The 26,067-nt window shown below is 46.3% G+C and overlaps 2 protein-coding genes across 6 annotated transcripts in view; both read right to left on the minus strand.

Moving 5' to 3' along the window:
- Positions 1-90: 90 nt before the first annotated feature.
- Positions 91-4,006, minus strand: ARMH2 (armadillo like helical domain containing 2). The gene is made up of 2 exons (XM_035030493.1): positions 2,801-4,006; positions 91-564 (listed from the first exon to the last, which is right to left on the minus strand). The coding sequence occupies exons 1-2, from the start codon at positions 3,066-3,068 to the stop codon at positions 137-139; spliced, it is 696 nt and encodes a 231-aa protein (XP_034886384.1). The 5' UTR covers positions 3,069-4,006; the 3' UTR covers positions 91-136.
- A 3,660-nt stretch (positions 4,007-7,666) lies between these two features.
- The window catches only part of RIPOR2 (RHO family interacting cell polarization regulator 2), a 110,627-nt gene continuing 92,226 nt past the window's right edge, over positions 7,667-26,067 (minus strand). For 4 of the 5 annotated variants that reach the window (XM_034985795.1, XM_034985791.1, XM_034985793.1 and 1 more), the window contains 8 exons: positions 25,029-25,200; positions 21,902-22,037; positions 20,532-20,693; positions 19,147-19,305; positions 18,402-18,604; positions 14,280-14,363; positions 12,078-12,168; positions 7,667-8,030 (listed from right to left, as the gene is read on the minus strand). In XM_034985795.1, coding sequence (XP_034841686.1) covers positions 7,933-8,030; positions 12,078-12,168; positions 14,280-14,363; positions 18,402-18,604; positions 19,147-19,305; positions 20,532-20,693; positions 21,902-22,037; positions 25,029-25,200 — 1,105 coding nt within the window. In that variant the 3' untranslated portion in view covers positions 7,667-7,932. The remainder of the gene's footprint in view (positions 8,031-12,077; positions 12,169-14,279; positions 14,364-18,401; positions 18,605-19,146; positions 19,306-20,531; positions 20,694-21,901; positions 22,038-25,028; positions 25,201-26,067) is intronic. The other variant, XR_004675828.1, reaches the window with a different exon arrangement.

A 26,067-nucleotide genomic window follows, 5' to 3' on the forward strand; every position in this document is an offset into this window, starting at 1 on the left:
TGACCGTTGAAGATTTATGTAGAATTTCTTAACTACCTAAAAGAAGACACCGAAGAAGACTATATCGACTTTTTATTATTTATTCCGGTTTTCCAGGCTGTGGTATAGACAGCTGTGTCAGCAGCATTCGGAGAAATTAATTCCTGTGAAAACCAATTAGGAAATACAGCACCTCTGCAAAATTCTCAGGCCACCCAGACCAATTCTCAGTCGCCAGTATTTGCAAGTGATATTTCAGAATACTGTAGTTTTTAAGCTCCTTTACGCAGGACAAGTTATTGCACGTCATGACGGAGAGAACATAGCAAGTCCAGAATTTAACAAGGAGGCCGTTGTTTATTTCACTTTTGGTCATAGAGTCGAGTTTGTCCTCAAAAACCTCAACGAGGATAGGAATAAACTTCAGATGTTTGGCCCTCTTCTGGCTGACGGGGTTTAAGTAACACCAACACGCTATACTCTGGAGCAACAAGATCTTTACCTTTGGTGCCATGTCATGATCTTTCAACAAGTGAGCTACTTCTTTCATGTACTCAGCTGCAAATTTCCCAGCAGCTGGTCCTCCTGGAAAACAAGTATTTGCATTTCAGAAGTATTGCTAGCAACATTTGAGTGCTGATGCCTCCATATTCTTTCTGCTGTATACTGACACGTTGACTCCTGCACTTCCCTAGGCAAAGCCCTGGAAATTCCCTGCCTGCCTAAGCCTCCTCCCTCGTTCCTTCATTCAAGCACCCGACCGTCAGTATCTCAAGGTGAGCAAAACCGGCGGTGCTCCCTCATGGTCTTATTCCGGATTCTCTGTCTTCAGTCCTTGAAAAATACCTAGAGTGTTAGAGCAAACAAAAAGAAAAACCAAAATGCCGCCTTGCAAAGCCAGCAGGGTCTAACTGATGAGAGAGAGGCTTTTCATGAGTTGTCCATTGCTATCCCGTTCTCTCTGATTTCTCATCTCTCAGCCCAGCTCTTGCAGATCGGGGAGCAACGTGACCTTAAAAGATTTTTCTTGCTTTGGTTACGGACCCAACCTGGTCCTAGACTCTACTTTCATCATATACCTGAACCCCAGATTTCCCTTGTGCAAATCTCAAACCCCAAGAAAGTAGCCGAGAAAACATGGGATGAGGACTATTGAGACGGGAAGAAGTAGGTGGCATGGTTGGCCAGATTCTGGCCACTGGAGCTGTGAACCGGCTTGCATTTCTCTTATTGGCACTCTCATAGTCCCACAGGCCTAAGGATATTCTAGCCAACGATAAAGCTTTCGTTGAAAGCCTGGGCATAAGCCCTTCCCTGCTTCCCACCAGGATAACTAAGACTACATAACATCAAGTTAAGGAATTCTGACCCTCTTATAAGTAGCTAGCTCTTCCCCCAAATGGCTAGACAGGCAACTGGTCTTCTCAAGCGGTGGGCTCCTTTCCTCCTTCCTTCACACAGGCGTCTCTGGTCTTCCTTCTAGCTCTATGCCAGTGGTTCTCACCCATTCTGGCCCCTAGAACCCCTTGGTCCTTGAAAATGGTAAATGTTTTCTCTCATGGACACCATTTGAAAAATGTAGTCTCTCAAACTCCCATCTAGGTAACTCATTTTACCCTTAAAAAAGAGATCAATCTATCTCTGATAATTAGAGCTACCAGCCAGAGCTTCTAATCAAGAGACATGTTGTTGAGATGAATGGATAATGAAGAGGTGGTGTATATATATATATATATATATAAAAGAATATTATGCAGCCATCAAAAATGAAATCTTGCTTTTGCAAAGACGTGGATGGAACTAGAGGGTATTAGGCTAAGCGAAATAAGTCAATCAGAGAAAGACAATTATCAGATGATCTCACTGATACGAGGAATTTGAGAAACAAGGCAGAGGGTCATAGGGGAAGGGAGGGGGAAAATGAAACAAGACGAACCCAGAGAGGGAGACAAACCATAAGAGACTCTTAATCTCAGGAAACAAACTGAGGGTTGCTGGAGGGGAGGGGGGGTGGGAGGGATGAGGTGGCTGGGTGATGGACATTGGGGAGGATATGTGCTATGCTGAGCGCTGTGAATTGTGCAAGACTGATGAATCACAGACGGGTACCCCTGAAACAAATAATACATTATATGTTAATAATAAATAAATAAAAATTTTTAAAAAAAGAGATGTGTTGTTGAAGATTATCTATAAAATTTCATTGTATATCCTGAAATTTATTAGGAAAAAAACGTGGGAGTGAGTTTAAACCTGATGATTACTAGAGCAGTGTGTGTTTAAGCAGTTTACCACTTAACTTTCTGGCCAAATATACATTAACAGATGCTTTTCACTGATGTACTGACTGTCTTTCCTGGTAGGTGTTTTAATAGCATTAAGCTCTTAATGATTTTTCTAAGGTAGTTTCTGCGTGACGCATTTTTACAAGATAAAAAATAAAATCCCAAGCGCTTTTACTCTGTGTTGAAATCATATTACTCGGTGGGAGTTACATCAACTCAGTATAGATTCTTTGATTTTTTTTTAACATAATAATGAGAACTTCGTTAGGCAATTTCGGTATGTGTGTTTTTAACTAATAAAAATGGGAAAATTCTCCATCATTTACTTGATGGACTCACTCTTGCAAAACATGAGATCCTTGAGAAAATGATTGGCAAATGTCTTTGGTCGTACAAAGACAAAGAACTAAAACTTTAGGCAAAGGAAACGTCCTGGGCATCTAAGACCAGACCTCTGAAAAGTCACTAACTTACGGTGTTATAACAAGCAAAGAGATTTCGGGGAGCTCTGTGAGGCCAGCTGGCTCAGTCCGTACCTGTGAAGGCCAGCAGTCCAATTCGGTGCGCAGCTTGAGCCCTCTTCTCAATAGCTAAAGATTCATCCTTTAATAAATGGCCAAGCACCACGATTTTTTCTTTGTGAAAAATACTCTCAGCGGAAGGGACATCTCCTTCCTCCTCCTTCTTCACGAAAAAGGGCTTGACAGTGACATTCCAGAACTTCTGCACACGCCAACACAGCCCCGAAAAATAGCGGTAAATCCGCGTCCAACACTGCACATAATAAACACGGGTCTTAGCCATCGCGTGGAAAGAGCCAGTGGTGGTTCAGCAGCCGAAGTTCATAGTCAAGAACTCTGGAATGCATCACTTAGCAACCCTGGAGAACGGAATACACAGTCAGGGGGAAGCAGGGATGCCTTGATTCTTCAGGCCGGCATCGAAGGCCGTCTGCGATTTCAGCTACACCAAGTTTCCTTTCACTTCTCTGGGTGCGTAGCATCTCGGCTTGGACCAAACCGGTTCCCCCTCACGCACATGAGGCGCATTCCTGCCTTTGCACCTTTGCTTGGGCCGCGCCTGCTAGCAGCTTGCCTGTTTCACTTTGCTTATTCCGACACATACTGAACCTCCTTCCGTAGGATTATCCCTGTTCTGCTTGTTTGTCACGTAATCAGACTTTTTCTCCACATCACTGATGTCCTGTATTGATCCTGTCTCGCTGAGAAAATAGAAGCAGGCTAAAGGGCACTTGCACAGTTGTCTTCACCGTGCCCACCTAGCTGCATCGTGCACACGGACCCCTGCTGTCCGGTTATGGACGCCCTCTCCATTCATGCAGCATATTTCAGCCACCCCTCGCCCCACTCAGGGAGATGGCTCTACAGCTCTTCTCTTGCCTTAACTAATTTTTCCATCGCGACTGGATCGTTTGCATCATCAACAAGCATGCTGTACTTTTTCTCAGTAAAAAAGTAAAACGCTTTCTTGACCTCATATAACCCCTCCGCCGAGTTACTGCTCTGCGCCCCTTCATACAACAACTCTTCAAAGAGTGGCCATACTCACCGTTTCAAGTATTCTTCCATCCTCTCTTGGATGTACTCCAAAGAGAGATTTCCAACCCACGAATCTACTGGGATTGCTCGTCAGCGTCACTGATGACCTTCATTCTGCTGAATCCAATTCTCGGTCTTCAGCATTTGACACTTTCTCCTTGAAACGCCTTTTTTCCTAACTTCTAAGCTGTCGTACCCAATTGTTCTTCTGCTTACCACCCTCCATTTCCCTTTGCTGGTTCCACCTCTTTATGACCTGTAAATAGTGGAGTGTCCCAAGCCTCAGGCCTCATAGGCTCTTCTTTGTTTCGATCTATACTTCCTAGATAAACCAGTCTCCCGGCTTTCAGTGCCATCCATAGGCTGAAGACTCCCAATTTTATATATATATATTTCAAACATTTTATTTTTAAATATCTCTACTCTCAAACTCACGACCCCGAGATCAAGAGTCACATGCTCCGACCAACTGAGCCAGCCAGGTGCACCCCCCTCCCCCAATTTTATTTTTAACTGGATTTCTCACCTGAACTCCAGACATATTCAGTCGTCAACTTGATAGCCATCCAGTTGGCTGTCTAAGAGGCTTCTCAAATATAACATGTCCAAGTCAGAATTCCTGGTCTTCCTCTCTAAGCCTGCAGCAGCTCCCTTTCTCTGTCTTGGAAGATGGCACCCCATCCTTGCACCTGTTCAGGTTGAAAGTGTTGGATTCATCCTTGGCTTTTATCTGTCTCACATTTCACTTCCAACTTATCAACAAGGCTCTGCTTGCAAAGTAGAAATGTGGACCTCCCCGTCCAGATTTGGGATCTTCTACAAAGTGTTACATGCCTGGACTCTTCAAATACATCAAGGTATACAAGCTTGAGAGGAAAGGGGGTGCGGGGCTACTGTTGTAGATTAAAAGAGCCTGAAGAGACATGACAAACATGTAACCCACTGTTGGAGCCCTGGATCCACACCTGTGTGCATGCACGTACGTGAGCACGTGTGCAGATGCAGTCAAGGGCAGGAATGCGACAGCGTGGGAAACAGAGACATGCATTGTCCAGCACGGTGGCCACAGGGGCTTTGGAGCGCGTGAAGTGTGACGAGTCTGAACTGATATGGGCTGTAAACGTAAACTACATACTGGATTTTGACGACTTAGGATGAAAAAAATGCAAAATATCATACTGCTAATTTTTGTTATTGATTACAAGTTGAAATATTTTGGATATGTTAGGCTAAATAAAAGATGTATTACTAAAGTTAACGTCCCCTATTCTCTGTACTTTTTAAAACGTGGCTACTAGAAAATCTAAAACCCCAAGCATGGCTCCTCTTCAAGGCTTTTGTGCTTATTGTTATCTCTGCTTGGAATGTTCTTCCCGGAGATATCCACATGGTTCACCCCATCAGTTCCACACGTGCAATTTTCTGTCAGACCTTCCCGGACCACTCTCTTCTACCCCGTGACCTTTGCCCTGTCACTTGTCCCATCCCCAGCCTTGTACAATTATGACTGCCTTCCAGATCTTGTTTTCTCCCCTTGCCAGCATATAGGGCAAAGATTTTTATGCCTTTTGTGTTTTCTTCACTGCTGATCTGCAGTGCAAAAAACAGTCATATTCTTTGAGCGTACACCTTATTCACAGTAAGTATGCAAAAAAAATTGTTGCATAAATGAGAAATTAGAGATCTAGTTTTTAGCAAACACACAAAGTATACTTAGAAATTTCTCAAAATCAAGGTAGTATTTATTTAATAAGAGATATTATCTCTGGGAAAATTTCAGGGATAAAAATCTTTATTTTTCTATTTGACTAATTTGCTTTTCGGATACAGTGAGAAGTGCTGGTGTTGTCTGCTGAATGGGGGTTTACAATTTTACTTTATATTTTGTGAAGTAAGGAAGGCAATTCAGTTAAACAGTATAGAAATGAACCTTATAGGGAAAAAAAAAAAATCTTTTCCTGCTGACTCAGCAAAAACAATCACTGGTATTTGATGTCAGTTGGTGAATACTTGTGCTCACAGCTGAATGCGAGGGGCCCGTCTGTGATGATGCTGGTGGGGTATGGGCTGGGGCACACACAAATAAATGAAGGCTCTTTTCATCTTCAGGGGGCTCATGGTCTCTGCTCATAGATAACACGATTCTGAAACACAGCTCTTTTTGCTCCCATTAGCTTTACAATAAATCTGAGAGGGCAATATTATGATCCTCATTTACAAGTGAAGGAGTTGCAAGATAATGATAAATTCAGGTTGAGAATGAGGTGCACCGTGTTGTAGAAATGCCAGGTGAAGGAGGGCATGGGAAAAACATAGAGCAGGCTCTGCACATGAGACTAATAATTCAAAAATAATTTTTATTTTAACTTACATGATTGAAAGAGTGATGGATACAAATGCCACAAAACTAAAAGCACCCCCTTCGAGCAAAAATAAAATGCAGAAATGAATACAAAAGATATGGAATTAATTACTCATGCAATATTCAAAAAATTAGAAAAAAAACCCAAACAAACCAAACAAAAAACTGTAACATTTGTGATTTGACTTTCTGTAAAAAGAATCATTTCAACCATTTAACATAGACTATAGACTATACATACTAACCATAGACTGTACAATGTACCTTTAAAATGAAGGATATATGCATATATATAATATTTATAAATATACAAATATATATACACATTATGACTTCACAGTTGAAAGAACTATTTGCCAGGAAGCCTGGCAAACAATTTTTACTTTTTTTTTTTTTAATTTTTTATTTTAAGTAGGCTCCACGCCCAATGTGGGGCTCAAACTCATGACCCTGGGATCAAGAGTCACATGCTCTACCAACTGAGCCAGCCAGGCACCCCAACAATTTTTACTTTAAAATGGAATACGAGTTGTTCTTAAAGGTCTTGCTAAAATGTAAATATTTGAAAGACACCTAAATGATATTTTATACAAACACGTCCAGAATACAGTTGATATTCCACAGTTTAAATAACACTCACACATATTATTTTGAGATCTTGGCATATCCCATCATGTATACTCTTAAGAGGAAGAAAAGCTATTGAGTGGTCTTGTAGTTTATTTAGAGGACTTGCTACCCTGATAGGGAAGCAATAAAGGAAGCTGTTACTTTAACTATTTGGCCAAGAGATCCCACCCAGGGATGAATGATTTCTCTGGGGGCAGTGACGGTCCCTAGGGGCATTCTTCTCCTTCCTAATCTCATGGTAATTCCTGTAGAAGCAAGGACCACTTGGAATGTCCTTCTGCTCTCACCCCATTAAGAGTCCTCCAACTTCCAAGTACTTCTACTTCAAAGAGCGTCACAGCTTTCTGAATCCATGACTTTTGGTTTTGATTGGTCATAGCAGCAAAATATCTCTATTGTAAAAGTATCATAAAAAAATGGCTCTTGTTTAAAAAAGCTTAAACTTTGAATGTGTTTTTTTAAGGAGTACAGGTATAAACTTAATAAGGTAGCTCTTAGTCATCCACCTGTCTTTTAACCATGGAAACATGCTTTTGGGACTTTCAGGATGAAGAAAAGAAACAAAAGAAGTAGTGGAGGCTTGAGGAAAATAAAATTAAAAGAAAAATTAAACTCTTACAATGTGTCGTTTTACCAAGTTCTGCAGGCAAATCTTTATTTGAAGAAATTCTTTTTTTTTTTTTGTGCTTTGCATTAAGGTGAAATTAGGTAGCTAACGGGGCCACTCAACCCTGAGAACACGACAGAGAAAAACTGCAAGGCGTAGGATAGGCATCAAAGCATCACGTGACTATTTTAGGCTTATAGAAGAACTTCCAAAAAAGTACAAAGATGGCTGTTTTAAAATTCCACACATACGCAATAAGATGGGCTCTTTAACTAAGTACTGTCAGACGCCATCGACAATAAAATCTACAGAGTACTACACAGCCCGATTCTACTGGCCAAAGGAGAAGTGGCTAGGTCCTGGAAAACTCGATTTTGAATTCTATCTATAACACGTTACATTTCCAGACAATCTCAACAGAGCGCTTCAAGTTGTAAGCATTCCCGCTCGACCCCAGCACCACCTTGATGAACAGGGCCATTTAGAAAGAGAGCTGTACGGGAGAGCACATTAAAATGCCGTAGCGACTTCCGTCCCATGGCGCCCTCCAACGTGAACACAGTGAGGAAACTTGTCCAGTTGTTCATATGCCAGCCGCCCGTCTTCCCCTGCACACAGAACATCAAAAACCAACAGCAGTTGGAACGTGGCTTTCTCATTCATCCCTCAGGATAACAATACCAGTTGTTTGGGAATGGATCGCTGTGTAATTTCGCTGTTAACTTTACGTAGGGAAATCATCTTCCGATACTCTTAATTATGTTGTTTTCTAGGTAATGTTTAAATGACCAAGAACTTTTTTTATGGTTTTTTTTAAAGATTTTATTTATTTGAGAGCGAGAGAGAGCATGGGTGGGGGGAGGGACAGAGGGAGAGGGAGAAGCAGGCTTCCTGCTGAGCAGGGAGACTGATGCGAGACTCAATCCCAGCACCCTGGGATCATGACCTGAGCCGAAGATGGACGCTTAACCGACTCAGCCACCCAGGTGCCCTTTAAAAAACAAACAAACAAAAACTCCCAGTGCAGTTAACATACAGTGTTATATTAGTTTCTGGTGTACAGGATAGTGATTCAACCATTCTATACCTTACTCAGTGCTCATCACAATCAGTGTGCTCTTCATCCCCATCACCTCCACCCCCACCCACCTCCCCTCTGGTAGCCAGCAGGGTGTTCTCTAGAGGTAAGAGTCTGCTTTACGGGTTTGTCTCTTTTGTCCTTCGTAGAACAAACAAGAACTTTTGAGGGAATGCAAGAGACTAAATGAATGTCAGGGTGTGAAACAGTAGAAGTTCTACGGGCTTTTGATGGGGATAATTTCGCACGATAGATTTCTTCCTGAGAAGTCATATGGATTATATTTTAAGTGCGTTAGGGATTTCAGTATGGCTGATCCTTGACTTCAAAGCATTGAACTTCGACAGGACTTTTACTTTTTACATTACATATTGGCATATCTAAACGGTCTTTTGTAAAAGTCAAACTTAGGCTGTCACACTTGAGCTAAAACATTACTCTTTGCCATGGACCCATGTGGTGATCTGTCTACCAGCCAGCAGCTAGGTCACTTCCATCAGTAGTCATCTCGAACAGCCAACACTGATTTGCAAATTATTTGAACACTCCGTACCGTTTTTCCTATCTAAAACAATGATTAGGAAATGGGAAAAAAATCATAGATAACTAGTGATAAGAAGCAGGCGTTCATGCATTTAATACAAGAAGGACAAAGATGGGAGTATGAGTTGTGCTCAATCACAAGTTCATTGCGAAGAAAAAAAGATTCATGAAATGCTGGGACTACATTGATGTTAGTGGGTTTTTGAAAGGGAGTGTAATTATGGGTTTTATAATATACTGTAGTCCCTGAAAACAGAAGCCTCTCAATCAACCAAAAGTTTGTCTTTGCTTTTAGGGGGGGTACATTTAAGTTTTTCAGTAATACATCACATAGAAAAGTAGGGATTCACCTGCATTTAAAAGAACATGGTGAACTTTTCTCTTGGCAAAGGCCACCAATTTTTAGAGATTTCTGTTGATTGTTTCTGCATGCCTTGACTTTTCTGAGGCAAATGTTATATTTTTTCACCTTTTTTATTACTTTGGAGTAGAACCCTTTATTTGAAACAAAATATTTACACAAATCCCTGATACATAAAACACTGAATATAGCATCTTTCCAGGTGATGACAGGGGGAGACAGAGACAGAGGGCCTGAGTTAGGCCCATTCCTACCTCGCCTACTTGCACATACCCTGGATACCTTGGCTAACTAACCCTATTTAAAAAAGAGCGAATACCTGGCCAGTTCCTAGTTTGCTCATGGATATATTGCAAATCAGAAGTGTTCAGTTCTTTCCCTAGAGTCCCCCAGAGTCTGGGTGGGTCAGGATTCCATCCCAGTGCTTACAAGTTCTGGGGATCCATAGGTGAGTTATGCTTCCATGTACCGCTCCCTAAAATGGGACTATTTGCACTTTTCCCTCATGGAGTCCATGGGATGATTAAATGAGCTAACCCATGCAGATCCCTCAACCCAGTGCCCGGCACAGAGCAAATCCTCTACAGCTGTACCCCAACATTACCACGGAGATACAACCAGGGCCGGTCTACGGGGCACCTCACCCTGACTAACGTCCAGTGGCCGATGACCTGTGTTGGCTCCTCCTCTGGTCTTTTAACAGCCCTGTGAAGCAGTCAGGGTGTTAGAGGAGAAGGGGCCTGCGCTCTGGGATGACTGGCATGGGTTCCAAACCGGACTGAGATCTAGCTGGAGCACAATGGAATGGCCACAGCTAATGGGGGAAACTGCTCTGCCCGACATGGCAGCCACTGGTCTCGTGTGGCTATGCAAGTTTAAATGCTCACTGCTCAAAATTAAATAAAATTAAACTTCAGTTCCTCATTCACAGTAGCCATACGGAAATGCTCCCTAGCCACCTGTGAATACTGGGACAGCCCCGTTACCACAGGGGGATCCAGTGGATACAATTACTGATTCAGCCATCTGTGTGAGACTGTATTTGTGTATTAGGGTCAAAGGCGATTCAGAGCATTGAGTTCAAACTTGTTTCATGGTAGAATCACCTGGAGGCTTTTAACACAGTGCCGAGGCCCAATGGAAAGAGCATCTTTGGAAGCAGAGCCCAGGCATGGGCGCATCTTAAAGCTTTCTTGGTGATGCCGATGTGCGGCTGACATTGAGAACCACCAGCTGGTGGTGTGAGGGGGCACGGGGATTGGGGGGAGCAGCGCAGGGCAAAAGCCAAGGTGAAGGGGCGCCTGGGGGGCTCGGTCGGTTGGGCGTCTGCCTTTGGCTCAGGTCATGATCCCGGGGTCCTGGGATCGAGTCCCGCATCGGGCTCCCTGCTCAGCGGGGAGTCTGCTTCTCCATCTGCCCCTCTCCCTGCTCATGCTCTCTCTCTGTCAAATAAATTAATTAAATTAAATAAAAAGCCAAAGTGAAGCGCGGATAAGGATGCCTCCCGGAGATGCTGCTGGGGGTGCAGCTTAAGTGAAGTTTGGGGCACCCCCAGCAGGGCTCTCACGCTCTTCAGCTTGCACTGGGTGAAGAGGTGTTGCTGGTTCTGCGTTCCTAACGTCCGGCTTACCTTCATTGTTATTTCGGGGCATGAAGGGGTAAAGGAAGCTCGAACTAATAACACCCTGGGCACATTTTTAGGGAATTACATCTTTGTATGCCTAAAACAGCCATAAGGAATAACTGTTTTATCCTTTAAACAAACATACGCTGGCTTGGATTTCTGTGCGGTGGATGATATATTCAATAGCAGAAGGAAGTGTTATTACACCAACAACTGTAAGAAAGGACGCCTACAATGGATGTGATCTTCACGGTGATTACAAATGCCATGAGAGTCTCCCTGACGTTATTAAGCCACTATAGTCAAGCCGGGGTGGCTTTTTTCCAACGAGTGGTATCAACCGGATAGAATTTGAGGACTTTCGGGAGTCTAGTTTTTACACATTGAGAGCAGGTGTAGCATTAAAATAGCAACTATCTGTTATGCAAGATTAAGAGAGCCTCTCTCCACCCTCCTCACTCCCCAGCAGGAATAAAGGTATGCAGCCTGGTGGGCACGAAGCTTTCTAAAGTGAAGTGAAGGGCAAGATTTATCTGGCTATTCCAGAATAAAAGAAACACTTCACTTCTTCTCTCTGGTGTCAGGGCTCAGGTGGGCATTGGCCCACGGGGCAACCAGGGGTTCATCGGAGAGCCAGGGTGAGGCCCTGGGAGCAGGGGGTTAGGGCATACCCTGGGGCGCGTCTCCGCAATCTCAGCCACTCACCGATCCCTCTACGAGGGCCACCCCAACCTCGCCATCCCAGCTGGATTCCTGACTACTGTCTCAGCCTCCCGGTTCAAATCTCTGTTCTTGATTCCAGAGAGCGCACAGACTGATCCATCTAGAGAGGCTCCAGAGAGCAACCCTCACCCTCTACACCGGACGGTGAGAACAGGGCATTGAAGCAAGATGGAAACTGACCAGTTCCTCATACCCTGTGTGAGTGTGTGTGAGTGTGAGCAGAGAGCCCACGGAGGGAAACTGCTCAAACAGTGCACACGAAACATCTCCTTTCACTTCCTTCCTGAATGCCAAAAGGAAACAATCGGGTAAAAAAAAAAACTCACCGAGAGACAAGAGGGTCTCGGAGGCCACGTTTCTGATTTCTTCAGTGTCGGACTGACACAATGTCACGAGCATTTTAATGCTTTCGGTGGCCTGCAGGGAGAAAGTCGTGAGATAGCGCTCTGACACTTCTGTCTGGGGTCCCCCGAGTCGCAGTACCCCACAGCTGGTGCGGACGTCAAGGCCATCTCCCCCGGGGGGCCCCACGGCTTGCTGAGTGTCATCCAGGGGGCACAGTACTAGAATTTCCTGGGACGGAGCCCAGGGCGCGTGCTTGCAGGAGCCCCGACAATCTGCTAAACCCCTCATTTCCCAGAGGACACCCCAGAGGGCGTCAGAAGCCGGGAGACCAGCCTGCTTTCCAGAAGAGAAGCCACTCCTGGGAGTTCTTTCTGCTCTACCTCCCTGCTTCCAAGACAGCGCTAACGTAGGAATTGTTAATGCTTAGTTTAGACCAAAACGGAGGCGCGGAGTAAAGGTGGGTGGTGGGAATTCGTCTGGGTGTTTACTGCGCATTCATCTAGCACTTTCCGAACAGGGCAGTTCGCCAGGCACGGGAGACTCAGCCATGAAGACATGGTTCTGGCTCTCAAGAGGTTACACTCCCGTGGAAAGCCAGACGGTGGGACACAGAGTTACTACAGGGCATGACATGGCTGGGAAATGGGACCTGGTCTGACCAGGGAAGTCTCCACAGAGGAAGGGCGGTCGTAGAGCAATTAGCCAAGTGGGGCAGTGGGGGGTGTGTGTGTTGGGGGGGTGGAGAAGGACACACGTTCCATGCGAGGGGCGCTCCTCAAAGACAGCCTTACAAGCCGCAGGAAGGGTTTGGGCCTTCACTCGTGGAATCATGGAAAGCTACAGCGGGGCTTGGGAAGCAGGGCTCGTGTTGTGTTAAGAGCGTTCTCGCCGTGGCCGAGAGCATGCACGGAAGGCGTTGGGACTCCGAGGAGGCAGAGGCCGCTGGTGGGGAGGTGGCTCGGATCCGGTGCGCAGAGCGGGGAGGCAGGGGACAGACGCGGGCTGGAAGGACACGGGCTGTACAGGGTGTGAGGGTGAGCTGCACGACCCACTGAGATGCCGAGGGCTGGGGGTGGGTGAGCTGGGTGCATCTGCGGTGACTTGCTAGCGGACACAGCCAGCAGCGAGCCGGCTACATGCTGGGGGGGGGGCGCGGGCTGGGAGTCATCAGTGCACAGACGGGGACGGAACACGGGAGCGAGCGCGGGGAGGCGGCGGGGGGCCTAGTGTGGGGTCTCTTGGCACAGCACCGGCCAGGGCCAGGGCGGCTGGAAGCGCAGGAGCCCGCGTGGGGCGACACAAAGAGCTGCTTCTGAGATTCTGACGAGCTGACAGAGGGACCAGAGGGCGACGATCTTTCCCGGGAGAAAGCCAGGCCCAGGTAGCGCTGGTGCGGGGGGACAGCTGACCGCGGTGGGCAGTGTGGGCAGACCACAGCTTATTTTAGCCCAGAGCGACAGAGGAGGGGCCCCACGCAGGGCTCGATCCCAGGGCCCAGGGATCAGGCCTGAGCCGAAGGCAGACGCCTAACCGACTGAGCCACCCAGGCGCCCGTCCCTGCTCTTTTTCTGTACATGAGAAAGACTGGGGAAATCATCATGTCACCTCTCTTTTGGGATAAGGTCTACGTTTCTAACCCTGACCTGCGGGCTACTGAAACACACGACTGTTTTCTGAAAGTTGTTGGCTCTAACAAAGTCACATTTAGTGAGCAATTTAAGAAACACAACAGCGGATCCTAGGGCAAGGGAGGGAAAAATAAAACAAGACAAAATCAGAGAAGGAGACAAACCTTAAGAGACTCTTAATGACAGGAACCAAACTGAGGGTTGCTGGAGGGGAGGGGGCCGGAGGGATGGGGCGGCTGGGTGACGGGCATTAGGAGGGAATGTGACGGGATGAGCACTGCGTGTTATATGCACCCGACGAACCACTGACCTCTACCTCTGAAACTAATAATATGTTAACCACATTGAATTTAAGTAAAGAATTTAAAAAGAAGAAAAAAGAAAAACGAAAATCAACAACAAAGATCCCCAAACAAACACACAGGTTCCGCAGCGAAGGAAGTAAGATGCGCTGCTAACACAGTGCTCCCGAGCACGGGGAGAGAGCTGTTGGGCGTCCGTGGCCCCCGCCTTGCTCCGAGCTGACCTGTCTGGGTCTCTAAGGCTGGGTTTTACCTGCAGGCTCTTCAGGGCCAGACAAGCTGCCTTCTGGAGCTGGAGGTTTGCCTTTGTCAGCGCTTCACAGTAATAGAGCAAGGCCTGAAAGAGAGGGAGGGACCCCGTCTGTGGTTTTAGAGCTATCACCGTAGATAAGACATGTCACACTACCTTCAGAGCAAAACAAAAATCCACTAAAATTCATGTTTATTGAAAGAGCTGTCTCTTAATTCAATACGCTAATTGCTTATATTCTGCCAGGTCACCGACACTGGGCAATCGAAGTTGGAAGATCCCAAGTGACGACTGCAGCTTTCCAGAGACCCTCAGGGCTAGCGAAAGTGCTCAGAGTGTTTAGAAGGAAGGCACAGAAGAGATAGATGTGTTAGCTCCAGGGACGGCTGCGCGAGGCTAGGGGAGTCACGTGGAAGACAGTCACCTTCCAAAGTCACAAGGCAGGCTCAGGAAAGCGATGTGTGGACTGGCTGGGAAGGATGGGTTAGATGTCAGCTGGGAAGAGGACATCCCAGCAGGAAGGAGGAGTGGAGGAGGCGGGCCCAAGGATGCTCTGGATAAGAATCTCAACGTAAAAATTAGTTATTTCACGAGAAAGCTCGTGTCTTTCTCCATGCCTTATATTTCTTAGATTTGTCTCTTGCACAGCCACATGTCTTGTCAAGGTCTTGATTTCATGCCTGGATCACCAGCCACCACATTTCTGCTTCCAGCACCTGATGACGAGGGATCCCTTCTTCAAGAGCACGTGGCGTCCATCAGGAGCCCACCGACTGGCCCCTCTCTCAGAAGAGCAGAGGCCTCCCTTCTTTGTTTGTGCCCAGCATCAACGGGGAATGCCTGCCTCCTTATGGGCATTTCCAGATCCTGCGAAGTTGGCTCAGCACCCCCTCTGGGTGCCCGCTGTTCCTGCCATGCTCACAGATGTGCCCGGGTGCCATCCTTCGCACAGGGGGGCCCTGTGAGCTCTGCTCCCCTTTGGACAGACCTCGTTCCTGATGATCTTCAGAACTGGTTCAAGAACCAGGCCCTGCTTCACCAACCACCTTGGGACTGGCTCTCTACCATCTTCTCTCTGATTTCCTATGACTTACCTTTTCCTTGGTTCTTACTAAGCTAATTATCATTACTTACATACATCTTTGTTTATAAGCATCAACATTACTTTTTTTTTTTTAAGATTTTATTTATTTATCTGATAGAGACAGCGAGAGAGGGAACACAAGCAGGGGGAGTGGGAGAGGGAGAAGCAGGCTTCCCGCCGAGCAAGGAACCTGACGTGGGGCTCGATCCTGTGACCCTGACATCATGACCTGAGCCGAAATCAAGAGTCAGATGCTTAACCGACTGAGCCACCCAGGGGCCTCTGGTTTTTTGTTTTTTAAATTGATTTAATTCCTAGCACCTAGAATGAATAATACCCTATACATAGTGAATGGCCCAATCAGATCTGATGACACCATAGTGCCTGGATGAAAGAGCGTGAAAGTGTCATCAACCACCTGATGATGTGTTTGCTCATGACACGGCACATAGCTGTGATTAAACACGGCCTGTTTTCTCAGTTCTATAGAACGACCTACTCTTCTAAAAAATGGAGATACAATTCACATACCACCATATTTGCCCTTTAAAGTGTTTGACTCAGTGGTTTTTTGTGTACTCAGAAACCATCATCACTACCTCATTCCAGAGCATTTCCATCAGTCCCCAGAGAAATCCTGTACCCATTGGCAGTCATTCCCATTGCTCCTCTGTCCGGTTCCTGGCAACCACTGATCTCCGTCTCTCTCCGTGGATTTGCTTACTTTGGACATTTTGTGGGAATGCGATCACGTCATACGTGGCCTTTTATGTCTCGTGCTTTCACTGAGCACGATGGCTTCAGGGTTCATCCGTGTGTCAGCACTTCGTTCCTTTTAGGCTGAACGATATCCCATTGTAAGGAGAGATCGGATTTTGTATATTCATCAGCTGATGGACATTTGGATTGTTGCCACTTTCTGGTTGCTAGGAATTAATAATAATACTAAATGTTCCATTTCACTTGGGCTTTTGCATAGTCCTCATCAAGTGGATGAACTTGAGCACACAATGATTCTCTATTTTCCCATTTCCCTCTGGTACCCCTCCCAAGAGCCCCCAGGTTTAGCCACCAAGCCAAAATTTAACCAGTTCCCCAAACCATACATTCCAAGGCTTAAATGGCCGATAACAACTTAAATGGTCCTTGCTCTCAGGCATGTTTGCATTGTAACAATGATTCCAGAGGGATAAGGTGCTGGATGTGGGCCTGGGTCAGTCCACCACTAGTAGTAGGATCTTTAGATGAGACTTCTGGACCATACTGTCCCTTTGAGCAAGAGGACTGAAACTCTGTTGGCTTGAGCAGGAAGTGGGCACTGTTTCCCGACTCGACAAAGCATTCGGCACTTCCCTGTGCCTTGCAGAGACGTACAGTCTCACAGAACAAGTAAGCGTCACCTTGCCCACTTGAATTTGAGCAGTTGCCCAAGAAATGGTGGCTGCCACGATACTCAGCTTGGTAAGAGTTCCAGGAAGCCAACAGGAGGTGCCCTGGGAAGCAAGAAGTCCCTGTCACCTTGCAAGGTAGTAAGCGTCTCCTCTGGCGGGTCCTAGATGATTACAGGAGCAACAACACCCCAACAGACAGAAGAATAGATATTTCCCACTTATTTGGGTCCAGGGAGGAAGGGTGAGTAAAAAGCATCAAAAATGAGCCAACATACGTCTAGTTTGCTTCAATATCTATGGTTTTCTGAAGGTTTGAGATCTACAGAAACACCAGGTCTCATCGAGGTAGTTTTGTATGGCTTTAGCCCTTCACATCTGGTGGTACAGAATTAACGTACTAACGTTTGCTGTTTCATACATGAAAAGATGGAAAGAACTCAAGGTTTGGGGAGGGCGGGTCAAACACTTCTAGGTGGTATCTAAGTTGTTCCTCTTAACTAGTGTGCCACCTAAGCCATCTTCAGTTAGTGAAGGTTCATTCGTGAGAAATGAATCCAAGACCTAAGGATGAGAGTTGAACTGGAGACGCAAACATTCCACCACTCCCTAGCTTAGCTAATGCCTTAGAAAAGTTCAGCCCTTCTCAGAGTTCAACATTTGACCTTTCCAAGGATAAGAAGGGACCAGTTTAATTTTCTTGAGCTGATCTGAGGACTGACATGAGTTATCTTTTATTTTTTATCTTTTAAAACTTTATTTGAGAGAGAGAGGGACAGGGGCAGAGGGCGAAGGAGAACCAGGCTCCCCACTGAGCAGGGAGCCTGATGTGGGGCTTAAACCCAGGACCCCGGGATCATGACCTGAGCCAAAGGCAGACACTTAACCAACTGAGCCACCCAGGCGCCCCACGAGTTAGTTTTTAGAACAACTGTTCAGATTGTCAAGGGTTCCCAGAGGACCAAGGCTGCCGTCTGTACAGGGCCCCTGGGTGCTCGAATCACAGATGCCTGTTACCCCTGGATGGTACTGAATGAAAGCCCCGGACGAGGTACACCGCCTCTTCCCTGGCAATGAGGAGTGATAGCTTTTAAAATTAAAAATATTCTTGTTCTTTGAGCCAACAGTTTGATAACTTGACCCCAAACTACTCATAAAATATGTGTGCATGTATGCTCACCATGATATTTTTCAGAGTGGGGAACTAGACTAATGCCGATCAATATGGAACGAGAAAATAAATTAGGGAATATCCATGCCCTGAGATGTACATTAATCCATCAAATGGAATGAAGTAGGTCAACATGTTCTAACAAGGAAAATCACCATGACATAGTACATTTAAGAAATCAGTTACACAACAGAACACTGTGATCTCATTTAAGGAAAAAATAATTATATATGTGAGCAGATATGTAGAAAAACATTGGAAGGAACATACACCAAATTATTAACAGTACTCTCTGGGGGCTGGACTTACAGGCGCTCAAATATTTGCAGTATATTTTTGTAGTTTATGTGGTGTGACAGATTATATGTTATTAATAGGCAGAAGAAAATTATTTTGATAAAAAACAGATGGCAAAATATTCATAGTAAATGATAGAAAATTAAACAAGCTTCTGGCTTGATGTCCACGATTTGGGGCTTTACCTTTTCCCTGAAATGCTCATCTCTGGAGGCTGCGGCCAGGTAAAGCATCACAGCCTGGCTCACTTGGCTGTCATTCCTCATGAGCAGCAGGGCCAGGGTCCGGAGTACTTCCTGCTGGGCTGGGAGGCTGCTGGGTGCGAGGTCACTCATGGCCTGCAGCAGTTTCTCATCTCTCAGCGATTGCAGAGTCTGAATCAAGGAAACTAGCGAGTAAAAAGAAAGCAGAATACCTTCTAGTTCCATCCACATCATTGCAATAAGCTTCATGCCACACTCCTAGGCTGGTGCCCATTCTTTTCATTTCCTGGATTCCCAGCCGGAGATCTGGTTTTCCATCCTCCCTCCTTCCCTTATCAACACGTCACTGCATCTGCCTTCTTGTGAACCCCACTTCTGCTTATTATCATGAAAGCACCACCAAAAAGGGCAACCTAAAATAGTACTGCCTGTAGACTTGATCCCACTAATGGCAAATACAATACACTAATGAAGAAAAGAAATTACATCAGTAAATCATTCAGCAGCTTCTCGTCAACACTACATCCCTTCTGGGTGATTGGGATGCTCTTCATAAATCCCCGCTTCATTGCCAAGAGGCTCGCTAATGTTAAGGGTCCAAAAGTCATTGAAAAGGCAGATCTGATCCCAGCTGTTGACTTGGGGGAAAAGGAAAGGTTCCCATCACTAAAAACTACGACTGAAAAGCCCAGAGCGGACTCCAAAGGGAGCCAGCAACGCGTCCCACCTTGCTTGGCCAGCTGGTTCACGTGACTCTCGAGGTCGCTCACACCGTGGCTGGTAAAGTAACTGTAATACTGGAAAACAGTGATGACTTCCAAAGGGAGGCTGGAGGGGAGCAGAGGCTCAGCCCGGTCCAGGATTTGGGAGACCAGGGTGCGGAACACTGTTTGGAAGGGAAAGAGGGGAAGCAGCTTTGAGGAGACGTGACCATTCATTCGTGTTTTACTGAGGTACATGGCAGGGCGAAGTCCGGCAGGTGAGCCGATCCTCAGAGTGAGGCTGCATGAGTTTTGCATTTATGTGTACACCCACCTATGTGACTGCCATTTGGGTCAAGTTACAGAACACGGCCGGCACCCCAAGGGTGAGCTTGTGACCCCCGAGCACCGTAGATTACTAATAATCTGACTTCTGTCAACACGTATTAGCTTCACTTGTTCTTGAGCATCATGTAAATGGAATTATCTAGAATGTACTTTTTGTATCTGGCTCCTTTTACTCAACAAAATATCTGTGAGATTCATCTAAATTGTTGCTTGTAGCAGTAATTTATTATTCTTTTTTTTAATATATTTTTTTATTTTTTTTAAAGATTTTTATTTATTTATTAGAGACAGAGACAGCGAGAGCAGGAACACAAGCAGGGGGAGTGGGAGAGGGAGAAGCAGGCCTCCCGCCGAGCGGGGAGCCCGATGTGGGGCTCGATCCCAGGACTTTGGGATCATGACCTGAGCCGAAGGCAGACACTTAACAACTGAGCCACCCAGGCACCCCGTAATTTATTATTCTTTTTAAAAACTGCTGTGTAATACCTTATTGTATGAATGTTACTATATATATATATACAATATATACATACACATAATACTATATATATATACACATTCTATATACATACAGACACACAGAATACATTCATTTTCTTGTTGGTAGGCATTTGAGTTGTTTCTTATTTTCAGCTTTTGTGAAGAAAGCTGCTATGAACCTTTTTTTAGGCGTGTCCATTTTTGTGAGTATAAGCATGTATCTCCCTTGATATATTTAGGAGCGGAGTCGCTGGGTCATAGGGTAGGGGTATATTTAGCTTTAGGAGAAAATGCCAGTTTTTCCCAAGTGGTTATCCCCCGTGACACTCTCGTTTTGGTGACATTTTAATGAAAAAAGTCTACAGCCACCTAAATGGCCATACAGAAACACAGTGCTTTTAGAAGTCACTGCTGATACTCTGAATTAAAACACGTTCAAGTCTTTCTTTCCTTCGATGGCACTGAGTAGACGAGGCTTCCTCTGCAGGGTCAGCCTGTCCCAGGGGAAGGGGGGCGGGAACCCGCCGGTGCCCACCTGCAAGTCAACGGCAGAGACGCCTTCCTCCCCACCACTGCCCCGTACCTGGGTCTGCAAGTCCTGGGTATTCTCTGTTGATGGTTCTGGCGAAGCCAGCTTCTAGCTGCTTCATCACTCGGTCGGCCGAGCTGTGGTAGACGGCCACTGGGCTGCAGCACTTGGTCCAGAAGGACAGCAAAGACAGCTTTTTGTGAAATTCTGGGATGGCTGGAAGAGAAGAGCAGCCCCCACCCCACGATGCACGTTCTGAATGAAGCAGATGAAGAGATGTACCTGCGCGGGGGCGGGGCCGGCACCAGGGCCTCTCTCTTTCTCTCTCTCTTTTTCTTAAGACTATAGTTTTTTTTTTTTGTTTGTTTGTTTGTTTTAAGATTTTATTTATTTGCGAGAGGGAGAATGAGAGGCAGAGAGCACAAGAGGGAGGAGGGTCAGAGGGAGAAGCAGACTCCCCGCCGAGCAGGGAGCCCGATGCAGGACTCGATCCCGGGACTCCAGGATCATGACCTGAGCCGAAGGCAGTCGCTTAACCAACTGAGCCACCCAGGTGCCCTTAAGACTATAGTTTTAAATTTTTTTTTTTTTTTAAGTAGGCTCTACACCCGATGTGGGGCTTGAATGCACAACCCCGAGATCCAGAGTCGCGGGCTCCACCGACTGCCAGGCGAGCCAGCCGGGCGTCCCCTAAAGATTGTGGTGTTGAATCGGAACTACAAGATTCCTCTGTATGTGACAGATTTTCCAAAGGGCAAAGACGTTATTATTAAGGAACTCCTCTAGCCTGGGCAGCCAAGAAAATGTAGCAAAAGCGAAGCTGTTTGCTTTTAGTGAGAGAAAACACAGTAGCTCTATGCTTGGAAGATGCTCCCACCATCTCCTCTCTGGTAACTCGACAGCAAAACACTGTATAGGCCCAGAGAAGGACACCTCAGGCAGTTTTTTTGCAGGGGATGACACAGAGCGGGAGGTGGCTCGAGGAGTCTGACACGCTGCCCAGGGGGCTCCCGGGCTGAACTCATGAAGAGCATCGTGCCAGGCCGCACAGGGTCGGCGTTTCTCCTGTGTATGCTTGTGATCACGAGGAGGCGCCTGGGAGCGGGGAGGACACGGGTCACTCACATCCTGAGTGTCCGGTCCCTTTTCCTGCCTCTCAGCCACGTGCCAAGGTCCCCCGCTCCCGGGAGGAGCCCAAGAGGGGGCACAAATGCACGAGGAGAACCTACAGGGCCTTCTGTTCGAGGCTTCATCAGACCTCACCTGGAAGACCCTGGTGTCTTCCAGTGTGCAGCCATTCCTCCACGCTGGGGCCTGAGCGTGGGCTCCTGCCGTCCTGACACAGCAAGGATGAATGTGGCCAAGGAGTGTGGGCCAGTGGCCGCCGTCTGCGTGGACAGCGGTGTGACGCGCAGCTCGCTTACCTTCAATGACGGAACTCATGTTCCCTATGTTCTCATGGCTGACTGCTGACAGTTTCTCCACCACCTGGATTTGCCTAGAAAGCTTCTCTAAGAGATTGCTCGCCACGAATGGAGTTTTGCTTGAGAAAACAATTTGCTGAGGAGACAAACAGAACCAGTGAGTCAGTTAGGTTGTTGTCGACCAGGGTTTCCGGGCCCAACCTCCTCTGTCCTAACTCGGCGGTGAGGATAACTCAACCCATTCGGGGGTTTGGTTCCAGTTTGAGAATGTTCCTCATTCCATGCCGATGACAGCATCTGATGAAATCACACCCATGTTTTTGTTGCTTTAAACGTTTTTTTCGCGCCCAAATAGATTCTGGAACGTTCTCAATAATAGAGCTGCAAGGTTATTATAACGTTGCCTTTGCTTTTATGTATTGTGACTCTGTAAATCCTCTTTGAGACTTGGAAGGCATATTTAGGCTGCTTATCTGTGTGCTAACAGAAAAAAAGATTTATTTTACAAGTAGTAATTTTTCACAGCGTGGATTTCATTCCTTATTTTCAAGCTGAAAATTAAGAACGTGTTGTAGAATAATCATGATTATAATCAAGACTACCTCGTTCTAATTAACGAGTGCTTTTTATGTACCATGCACTGGTCTGAGCCCATGTATTAGCTCATGCTATTTCTCACAGTCACCCTGTGAGGTGGGTACTATTGATAGTCCATTTCAAAGATTTTATTTATTTATTTATTTATTTATTTATTTATTTATTTATTTATTTATTTACTTATTTATTTATTTATTTCCTTCCTTCCTTCCTTCCTTCCTTCCTTCCTTCCTTCCTTATTTATTTATCTAGAGAGTGCCCGAGCAGGGAGAGGGGCAGAGGGAAGAGGAGAGAGAATATCCCAAGCAGACTCAGAGCTGAGCAGGGCTCAATCTCATGATTCTGGGATCACGACCTGAGCCGAAACCAAGAGTCAGACGGAGCCACCCAGGTGCCCCTTGATATTCCATTTTACTGCTGAGGAAACTGAGGCCAGGGAGATCAAGAAACGTGCCCAAGGCCACATAAATAGCAAGTGATTTCACCTATGTGCAGGTCACAAGAGTCAAGGGCATGAGGACAGAAGTCAGTTGCTGCCTGAACGTTCTCGACCTTTCTTTGTCCCTCGGAGACCTGTCCCAATCACGTGGTAGGCATGGATGCAGGATGCAGCCTGTAGCGTCTTCCTGTATGAAATCCTCTAGACTACACAAATAGGATTTTCAAATTCAGAAGTCTAGTGTAGCAATTATGTACTGATGCCTTTCATGTAAGTAAATACAGTAGAAATGAACTGACTTGGGGCATGGTTATAGCTATTATGATCCTTATGGAATGCCCATTTTTATCTCTTTGCAATTATATACCAAATGAAGACATTAACTCACCGATTCAGCAGTGGATGTGAGTTAGAAATTAAGTTTCTAATCCTTACTCCTTCATTCTACATCTTTATATCTACCTCTTTTGTTTTGCTGGCGCTGATCTTCCCCACAGAAGAGCTGACTTGTTATAACCATGGCCTGAGTACAGACAAGAACATGGCACTGAATATTGCTTGCCAATTCGTCTTTGAGAGAAAACATCCATTCCTTCATGGAAGAGAATTCTCTTACGTTTCACAAAATAATGGCTTTCCCTCTAAAAGGCAAATGGGTCGCTGGCTCAGCCCAGAATCAGGCTCAGCCCAGAATCAGGCTCAGCAAGGACAAAGAACTGTGAAAACTGTCTCATTCAAGTAGTTGGGGAATAGAGAAGAGCTATAAAGTAAACCACAATCCTTGCCCATTTTGGCCTGAAAAAAAAAAAAAAAATTGCACCTCCTGCCAGATTGTCAGTAAATGGCTTACAAATTCGACAGTCAACAGAAGAGATCAACTGGGACGTTGGCCAAGTTAGTGCAAGAGTCCTAATTGCCAACCAGTTTCCCACAGCGTCTGAGGTGACTTTGCGGTTCTTTATTCGTGGAGGAGAAGCATATTCTACATCTCCTCACAAATGTATTATGGAAGAAGCACATTAACCCACTTCTGGCCTCTATGCGACCCCTTCCTCCTTACCCTGCCTCTTGTCTTCCAGTGGGTCCCCTGCTCTTAGGAGCATGATTCCTCCTTCTTTGACACCCTTCCTGCCTGGCCAATCCCCCCGAAGACCATTACGTTTGCTTTCCCATTCTCATCCTGTTCCCCACACATGCAAGTAGGCTGGAGCAGACAGGCAACCAGGCAAGGAGGAAGCATTTAAGTAGATGCTCAGGGAAAACGTTTTGTTCAAGAAGCTAAAGCACTTCCTGCAACAAAAGAATTTCGAAATATTTGCTCCACTGTTGCAAAATCTTAACCGGTAAACAACCTGAAATGAAAAGAAAAATAAGCCCCCAGTGTCCCAGGATGAGAGCTAACTGGTGATGATAATGGCCTATGAAAGTATTCGTTCTCATTGCTGATAGGTATTTACTCAAGATCTGGAAAGCCCGGGTTATATCCTGCAGCATTTTGCCTTTAGCTGTCCAGGTGGTAGAAAGCTAAGTCAGGGGACAACTGCACGTTAACAGACGCTCGTAACTCCTGCTTTCAAAGTCCATTCATTTGCAGATGGCAGAATACAATTTTTTTTTCCTTAGTCATATTTCTCTTTTATCAAATGATTTGAGATCAAGTGCTAACCTATGACCTTTTAAAGTGTGGAGAGCTAGGGGGCACCTGGGTGGCTCAGTTGGTTAAGCGTCTGCCTTTGGCTCAGGTCAGGGTCCCGGGGTCCTGGATCGAGCCCCATGTCGGGCTCCCTGCTCTGCGGGGAAGCCTGCTTCTCCCTCTCCCTCTGCCGCTCCCCCTGCTGTGCTCTCTCTCCCTCTCTCTCAAATAAATAAAATCTGAAAAAAAGAAGAAAGTGTGGAGAGCTAGGTTTTAAGACAGAAAACCCCTGGGTCCAGGGAGGATGGCCACGCCCACGAGAATGTTTGAGTTGGCCCAACTCGAAGGAGGACTGTTGTCTTATTCCTGAATTTTCCTTTCTCGGGCATAACTGAGAAAGGAAGCCCACCTGCTTGTGCACCCACACCCTGGGCTCTAAAGCCAACACGGTCACCCACCTGAACGAGCCGGGTGCAGTATTGAAGGTGCCCGACAATGGCGATGTCCAGACTCTCATTGCCTGTGGTCAGCGGCAGGGGGCTTCCGGCCACACTAGTCCCAACTCCCGTGTCTTCCGTCAGCGCTTCGCTGAGGTGCCCCCTGGCTTCGGGGTGTACTGATCTGTAAGTGCTGAACCAGGAAGGGGGGCGAGATGTTAGATTCTTTCATCACGGAAACGCCAGGTCACCTCAACAAAATGAGGGAAGGCCCCCCTGCCCCATGGTGCCCACCGAAAAGGAGGCTTCCACGAAGCCTGCCTCGAAAAACCGAGATACCTTTCAAAAGCTACTTCTTGGTTCAGCCTGGCCACCAATTTGCCCTGTTAAAAGATCACGCAAACAGACTGCTTCCAGAGTTCTCTGTTTGCCGCCCAAGCACAATGAGCCGTTTGTGAAGCCGGCACACCAAGGAGTCTTTGAGACAGGCTCTCATTTTGCACTTGCTACACTTTCTTGCTCTGTGGATGGGGGTGCTTTGCCAAAGTCTCTGGGATTAAGCCACCCTCTATATTTGCAGTGGCCCCCAAGAGCAATACCATCAAGAAGCAATGTCAAGGCGTCTTCTTGGCCTCAGATCAATTGCTACTTGAAGAAAAGGAAGAAAAGGAAAGCTGCCAACAGGAGACATGACGTTCTGCCCCAGACAAAGGCTACAAGGGGGCATTTGAATCCTTCCAGGAGGCGCCTGCTTCTGCCTCTCCTGCCCGGTTTTAGCCTCACCGTGGAGCTGTCTCAAGCTGTACCACGATGGGCACTTACATTTTCTGCTGCTTCTATTATCCAATTTTGTTCTGAAAATTAATCTGTGTGGGAAAGAGGGAGTAGTCTCATTTCACACGAGGGAGGGCTGCCTGGCAGAGATAGTCACCACCGTGTCCTGTTACACAGCCGGGGGGCCAGGCAGCTGGTGGCTCCTGGGCTCATGCCCCCAGCCCGTGATTTAAGAAGATCGTGCACCCGAGCTTAGAGGCCTTGAGCGCTTTACTCCAACCCCCAG

Source organism: Mirounga leonina, unplaced genomic scaffold (genome assembly GCF_011800145.1).
Source record: "Mirounga leonina isolate KUSES-001 unplaced genomic scaffold, KU_Mleo_1.0 Mir_366, whole genome shotgun sequence".
NCBI lineage: Eukaryota > Metazoa > Chordata > Mammalia > Carnivora > Phocidae > Mirounga > Mirounga leonina.